General features: G+C 42.4%; 2 protein-coding genes across 2 annotated transcripts in view; both read right to left on the reverse strand.

Moving 5' to 3' along the window:
• The window catches only part of LOC143023370 (ATP-dependent DNA helicase Pif1-like), a 10,060-nt gene extending 4,381 nt beyond the window's left edge, over positions 1 to 5,679 (reverse strand). Inside the window, exons 1-2 of the mRNA XM_076181889.1 lie at positions 5,139 to 5,679; positions 4,126 to 4,959 (exon numbers count right to left, since the gene is read on the reverse strand). Coding sequence (XP_076038004.1) covers positions 4,126 to 4,959; positions 5,139 to 5,679 — 1,375 coding nt within the window. The remainder of the gene's footprint in view (positions 1 to 4,125; positions 4,960 to 5,138) is intronic.
• A 96-nt stretch (positions 5,680 to 5,775) lies between these two features.
• LOC143023371 (uncharacterized) overlaps positions 5,776 to 7,500 on the reverse strand; it is a 2,205-nt gene continuing 480 nt past the window's right edge. The window contains exon 1 of the mRNA XM_076181891.1: positions 5,776 to 7,500. This exon is cut by the window's right edge and continues 480 nt beyond it. Within this exon, the coding sequence (XP_076038006.1) occupies positions 5,776 to 7,500 (1,725 nt within the window).

A 7,500-nucleotide genomic window follows, 5' to 3' on the forward strand; every position in this document is an offset into this window, starting at 1 on the left:
TATTCTGCCATTTAGAGGGTGGGCATAGACCAAGTTGCCAAAATGATTCATTTATTTCAACGTTTCGTCTAACAAAGAGACATCTTCAGGAAATTCTGTAACATAGATAATAATGACGTACAGAAATATAGAAAACAACATATAAATCTAACCAATCATACAAATATAGAAACAAATATCAATAAATGCGCAAATTCACACAAAATAAACACTATACATGGGCTGATGGGGACCGTTACTTACAATAGTTAAAAGGTCCGATGAAATGACGAAGAAAACCTTTCGCTCGGTGACATATATGCGCACCTAGCCGGCTTGGGTGGTGGTGGAGGGCGGGAGAGGGGGCGGGGGTGGTATCTCATTAATGCGAGAAGAAGAGGGTTGGGGAAGGGGTTGGGGGGTTAGGGGGTTGCGGGGTCGGTTGGGGGGAGGATGGAAGGAGTGGGTAGGAGGAGGTGGAGGGGGGGTTTCGGAGAGAGGTCATGCTTGGTAGTAGCTTGGTCGTGCTGCTAAACAAAGCGATGACAGAAGTCATGTTGCATTGGATATTAATGATAGGACTACATTCTCTGATAAACATAGCTTCTAGAAGCTTAAGTTTATGTACATCCCTATTACCTAAATTTAAGAAGGTTAACAAGAAGGTAGAAATAGCAACTCTCTTTGACAACATTTGTAAGTTACAAAAAACAGGTGTTATTTCAGTTAATCCAGATCTACAGGAACAACTACAGGCAGAAAGTACGAAACACCGCCACCACCACCAGAGCCAACTTCCCCCACGCTTGAAGGAAGCCGCAGAACAACTGCGCAACAACGAGAGGATTGTCATCAGAAGAGCAGACAAAGCTTCCTGCTATGTGATCCTCAACAGGGAAACTTACTTTCAGAAATGTCGTGACATCCTCCTAGATGATTCCAAGTTTAAGCGTATTTCTCGTAACCCTGTTGTTCAGATTAATTCTAGAATTAATTAACTTATTTCCACTGTTAACGCCGTGATAGGAGGTAACAAATTTGTACCCTTAGTTGGAGATTTTTCTCCTGGTTATTTTTATGGTAATGTTAAAACCCATAAGGAAGGAAACCCCCTCAGACCCATTATTTCCCAAATTCCTACCCCCTCTTACAGCGTAGCTAAAACTCTTCATGAAATAATTTCTCCTTATATCCCTAATACTTATTCTTTATAGTCTAGGGATGAATTCATAGACATCTTAAAAGATAATAAGCCTAACGGCATTATAGCATCGTTGGATGCTGCTAGTTTATTTTCAAATGTCCCTGTGCATAAGACTATTAACATCATTTTGGAATATGTTTATGAACACGCAGATTTCCCCCCTCCAACCATCCCGAAGCACATAATGGAAGAGATGCTGAAAATCTGCACTACTGAGGCCCCCTTTAAATGTCCAGAGGGAATACGTCCAGCACGACGGGATAGCGATGGGTTCCCTGGGAGTACTTTTTGCCCAAGCGTTCATGTCGGCAGTAGAGGAAGCAGTCTTTAAAGATGACGTCACCAAACCTTCTTTATACTACAGGTACATAGACGACATCTTTGTGTGCGCACAGTCAGAAGCCCTTCTCCAGGGATTGAGACTGCGCCTCCAGGAGGAATCTGGTCTTAGCTTCACGACTGAAATGAATAAGGATGGCAAACTCCCTTTCCTCGATATTTTAGTGGACTCTTCTTCCGGGGAATTTACAACGAAGGTGTACAGGAAACCTACGAACTCTGAGAAGTGTTTGAACTACAAAAGTGAGTGCCCGACTAGCTATAAAACCAGTGTGATTAGTGCGTATGTCCGGAGGGCTATCATAGTGTGTTCTTCCTGGCAGGCTCTGCATACAGAATTGCAGCACATCCGCCAGATTCTGGTGAATAATGGTTTCCCTAATAGTGATTTTGATGTAATTTGTAATAAAATGTTGTGTGACCACCTTTCCCCACAAACATCCCCTAAGCCCCAATTCATTGATATATACTACCATAACATCTTCAACAAGGGTTACAAAAAAGATGAAAAAATAATTAAAGACATCATCACTAAGAACTGTCATCCGGTATCTAAAGATAAGGAAATCCGGGTGGTTGTATACTACTCCAACCCTAAAACTAGTTCATTGGTTATAACTAATAACTTAAATAGTAATACTAAGACTATGTCTAAAACTAATTGTGTTTATGAATTCACCTGTAGCACCGGGAACTGTGTAGCCCGTCATACAGCATATATTGGTTTTACTAGATGTAGTCTCAGTAGGAGAATAACTATGCATTTACAAAATGGGGCTATAAAACATCACTTAATGAAATACCATAACCTAACAGCCACCCGTGAATACCTAGTTTCAAACACTAGGATTATAGCAAGCAATAGGGATGTATATAAACTTAAGCTTCTAGAAGCTATGTTTATCAGAGAATGTAGTCCTATCATTAATATCCAATGCAACATGACTTCTGTCATCGCTTTGTTTAGTAGCACGACCAAGCTACTACCAAGCATGACCTCTCTCCGAAACCCCCCTCCACCTCCTCCTACCCACTCCTTCCATCCTCCCCCCAACCGACCCCGCAACCCCCTAACCCCCCAACCCCTTCCCCAACCCTCTTCTTCTCGCATTAATGAGATACCACCCCCGCCCCCTCTCTCGCCCTCCACCACCACCCAAGCCGGCTAGGTGCGTATATATGTCACCGAGCGAAGGGTTTTCTTCGTCATTTCATCGGACCTTTTAACTATTGTAAGTAACGGTCCCCATCAGCCTATGTATAGTGTTTATTTTGTGTGAATTTGCGCATTTATTGATATTTGCTTCTATATTTGTATAATTGGTTAGATTTACATGTTGTTTTCTATATTTCTGTACGTCATTATTATCTATGTTACAGAATTTCCTGAAGATGTCTCTTTGTTAGACGAAACGTTGAAATAAATGAATCATTTTGGCAACTTGGTCTATGCCCACCCTCTAAATGGCAGAATATTGGTTAGAAAACTGGAGAATACTCACAAGAAGATCAACAACCTCACTAACGCTGTCGATTTTAACAATGCATGCATACAAGAGAATCTGCTCCCCAGATATTCATATATATATATACATACATACATACATACATACATACATATACCAAAGGCTTTTCCCCCCTGCAGGGGGGGTAGCCAAAAAGAAAAAGGCATAGAAACCACTCCCACCCATTCCATTTCCTATATATTCCACTGTAGTTCCGTCACATTGATGGCGTTGCGCCGTGATTTGAGTCTGGCCAGTTTAAAAATTCCTCCATCTAATCTGTATTCTATTTCTACCCCTGGGTTGTTGTGGGGTACTTCAAATAGCATGGCAGCTAAATATAAAGAGAAAAGGGTCGGTGCCAGTACACATCCTTGTTTTAGTCCACATGTGATTGGGAAGGGGGCTGACAGGTTGCTCAGGTGGATTACTTTAGCTGTCATCCCATCATGTAGGGCTTTGATCATGTCAACAAAAGGCTCAGAGATTCCGAAGCGATTGAGGACAGACCACATGGCTGTTCTTGGTACACTGTCGAAAATACATACATATATGTATACACACACACACACACACACACACACACACACACACACACACACACACACACACACACACACACACACACACACATAAATATATATATATATATTTATATTATATGTATATTTATATATAGTATATATATATGTATATATACAAGCCCACCGGCTGCACCGGCCCGGCTACGCCGGGGGGCTTGGCCTGCGGCGCTGCTCGTTACGCTCGCCGGGCGCTACGCGCCCTTACGCAACGCGCACTGGTTACCCCGTCAAGCGTGTCTTACATCATATGATGTGTCATAGTAAACATAAGACACTGGATCAATAAAAGATCGTGATATTGCTACAGTATTTTATTTACACACATTATTTACAGCGGAAACGTCAGTTACTTCTTGTTCATCTGAACTCGAGCTGTCTTCTTCATCTTCTTTGTCCTCGGCTTCATCTTCATATCTCCTCCTTTTCCGAGCCGGCGAAGATCCTTCTTCTTTGAGGCTCAAAATCAGTTCTTCCAGCTCCCTTTTCGTGACAGGGACCCTTTCAGTTTCCTCACCCCCGTATTCTTCATCTTCACTGTAAACATGATTATTGTAACTGTAATCTGGCAGGAGCATATCGATGGCTTTTTCCTCCGAGATGTTGTAAACTTCCTTTGGTATTAAAACCACACCTATTTCTGGGACCTCTTCAGGAATGGGAGTGTTAACTTCTTCGTCTTCTTCCCTACCTCTCGGGACCGAAGGCAGTTCTTGACTGTTTACCTCGTTGTCTGAGAGCAATTCTTCATATACACAGTTAACGGCCGGTCTCAACCTATAACTTTCGTTTACTTTATGCCAGCCAGTATAGATGAAAAGAGAATCCCAAGACGTAACCCGCGAACAGGCCACGTACAACTGACCATGAGCGAAACATTGAACAGTATCTAGAAGTACTCCACAGCAGTTAAACGTCTGTCCCTGAGATTTGTTTATTGTCATCGCGTAACTAAGCTTAACCGGGAACTGTTTGCGCTTAAAGTTAACTGGGGTGTCGCTAGCTTCTAGTGTTATCCTGGGAATCATAACCTGTTCTCCCCGGTGACTACCACCTAAGGTCTTACCAATTATAATGTTCGTTTTCAAGTTAGTTACCAAGACTCTTGATCCGTTACACAGTTTAGGCGGTGAAATGTTCCTGACAACCATCACAACACTTCCAATCTTCACTTTAAGTTGATGTGGTGGAAGAGAAGGGCTTGTCAAAGCGTTAAACACAGAAGTCTGGACATCAGTTCCTTCCTCGACCGGGGTGTCTACACTAAAGTATGTCTTCTCCTCTCCCTTAGTTTTCTTTTGTATCATAGAGTTGACACTGTCGACATCATCATTTGTGGGTGATATGATTGCTTGTTGTTCAAAATAGGAAATGTTTAAGAAGTTTTCCTCCAAATCACCATAAACCTTTTCCACTAACTCTTCACGTGTTTTGACTTGAATACCGAACCCCTCCTCAAGTTCCAAAGGTCCGTGTTTCTGGGATCCGAGTTCCAGCAACTTGCGCGCAAACGTAATGTTTTTTCATCACCTTTCCTTAGACGCACATTTTCAGTCAATTCCAACTTTGTTATGTCCCGCCACATATAACTGGACTTTATACAATGTTCTAATTCATCACATTTACCTCCACCTCGAATGACAGGTAATATTTGCCTGAAATCTCCAGCGCAGACGAACACTTTTCCCCCCATAAACCGTTCATTACCCAAGATGTCTCTCAACGTTATATCAAGAGCTGTTAACGTATTCTTGTTCGCCATCACGATCTCATCCCACACGATTAACGATGTCATCTCCAACAACTTTGCAAGCTCAGAATTCTTCTTAACAGAACACCCTCTTATTTCATTATACTCCATCAATGGTATCTTAAACATGTTATGGGCGGTTCGACCCCCGTTAAGAACAGTATCTGCTATACCTGAAGACGCTACAGCTAACGCTATCTTCCCCTCGGACCGCACAGTATCAAGTAACATATTCAAGATGAAGGACTTTCCTGTGCCTCCGGCAGCGTTTACAAAGATTCCATTATTCTCATACTTCTGTTGGTTATTCACCCTATACATGACCACATCATATACCTGTCTCTGTTTATCATTTAAGAGGTCTTGTTTTGATTAAACCTGTTTTTTCAACTTTTCCTTGTTGTAAGACTTCTCTCTTCAAATAACGTTTGAAGTCTTCTCTCCACCTCTAGAAGCAGGTAAGCCGTAAGTGGTGATAAGGCCTCCTCCACAGTTCCAAACATGTTTTTGGATATCGTCTAACGCGTCCAAGTAGATTTCCTCGTTATACTCTGTTAGGTTGTTCTGGTGAAGGAAATCGCTTGCAAATAGATCCTTGGTCTCCTCCCAGATACCGGATTGGTCCTCAAGGTCTGAAAACACCAACATGCTGGCGTACGTTTCTCTGAGACGGTACCTGTCGTTGGTGTGATTGATGATCTCTAAGATAGTAGTCTTCCATGTCTCCTCATCACTCAAGAGACCCAAGGCCTTGACAGCCTCTCGGTAAGAGGGATATGTCACACCCTCGACTGTTCTGAGATCCTCAAAGGAAGTAGGGCCCGCCTTATGTGTCAACAACAACCTAAGGTAAAACAACTCAACAGTTTTAGTGGAAACAGCACGAATACGTCCCAAAGAAAAGGTGTTACCTTTTCTTTCTCTCCAAACCGAATGGGCCTTGTCAAAACAGAAATGTTGAGGCATCTGATGATAATACAACGTGGAGACGAACTTCTCATCAGATTTCGCACACAACTTGAAGAAAGCGGTTACGGTCCCTTTAGATGAGTTTTCGTCATAAAACACCTCGTTTTCGCCCTCAAGGTATAAGTTGAGAGAGGATACCGGGGGATAACTTTTGTATATGTCAAACCCGAATATCTTCCATGTTGCTTCATTCGCATTTATATATCTTGCCTCTTGGAAGTTCTTAATTTCATTCTCGGTCCCATCTTTTGTAGTTTTACTGAACAGGACCCTATCACACCCCTTGTTTACATACTTCGTGACATAAGCTATAGCTTTAATCGAATTTGAACATTCAACGTTGATGTGGGCGTCATACTTCACACACAGATAGGGGCTGTAAGGAACAACCCAAGAGTTGTCAATAACCTTCTTCACTCCTTTAACCTTGGTAACAAAAGATTCCCCGCCTTCTCCGATGGACCTACGTTTGTACTCAGGGTACCCATTGTTACCGAACATTAAGTCGTTTCTACAAGTCTTAGGAAAGCCCTTTCCACATGTCGAAGCGGTTGGCTTAGATTTCTGGCAACATAGGAGAGACTCATCGTACCCCTTACATGGTCCATGGATCATACACCTTGTAACGACATCATACAACCTGGGTTCAGCTTCTTTGTTGGGGATTTCAGCGGATATTATACGTGAAACCCTTTCAGCTGTCACGCGCTCATTCATCCATAAGAGGATGTGAACATGAGGAAGTCCACGTTTTTGCCATTCCACACCATAAAGATGCGCCTTCACCCTTCCGAAGATCTGTTTAGATACCAAATCATGCATCAAACTATCAACCTTCAACTTGAATACTCTACTAATTAAATCTGGGCGGTCCCCGATCGACCGTATTCCAGCAGAACCTGTATCATCCATAGCAACTTGCAGCTCCCGCCAATGCGGGTTCATAGTGAAGGTTATGAAATAGTCAGGAGATCCATAACACGTAACATATGTAAGCGCATCTTGTTGGCGCTCTTTCATATATCTGGGACTTCCAATGAAAGTACTGGGCAACACAACCCTTTGACCTGTATCAGCGACTTTATCGCTTCCAAGACATAATATGTCTGCTCTTTCTTTTCGGATCCGTTTCTGGTTCATTTCGAGGTATGACAACCTATTACTTTCTACTTT

Source organism: Oratosquilla oratoria, unplaced genomic scaffold (genome assembly GCF_046742065.1).
Source record: "Oratosquilla oratoria isolate Oo_2021 unplaced genomic scaffold, ASM4674206v1 SCAFFOLD47, whole genome shotgun sequence".
NCBI lineage: Eukaryota > Metazoa > Arthropoda > Malacostraca > Stomatopoda > Squillidae > Oratosquilla > Oratosquilla oratoria.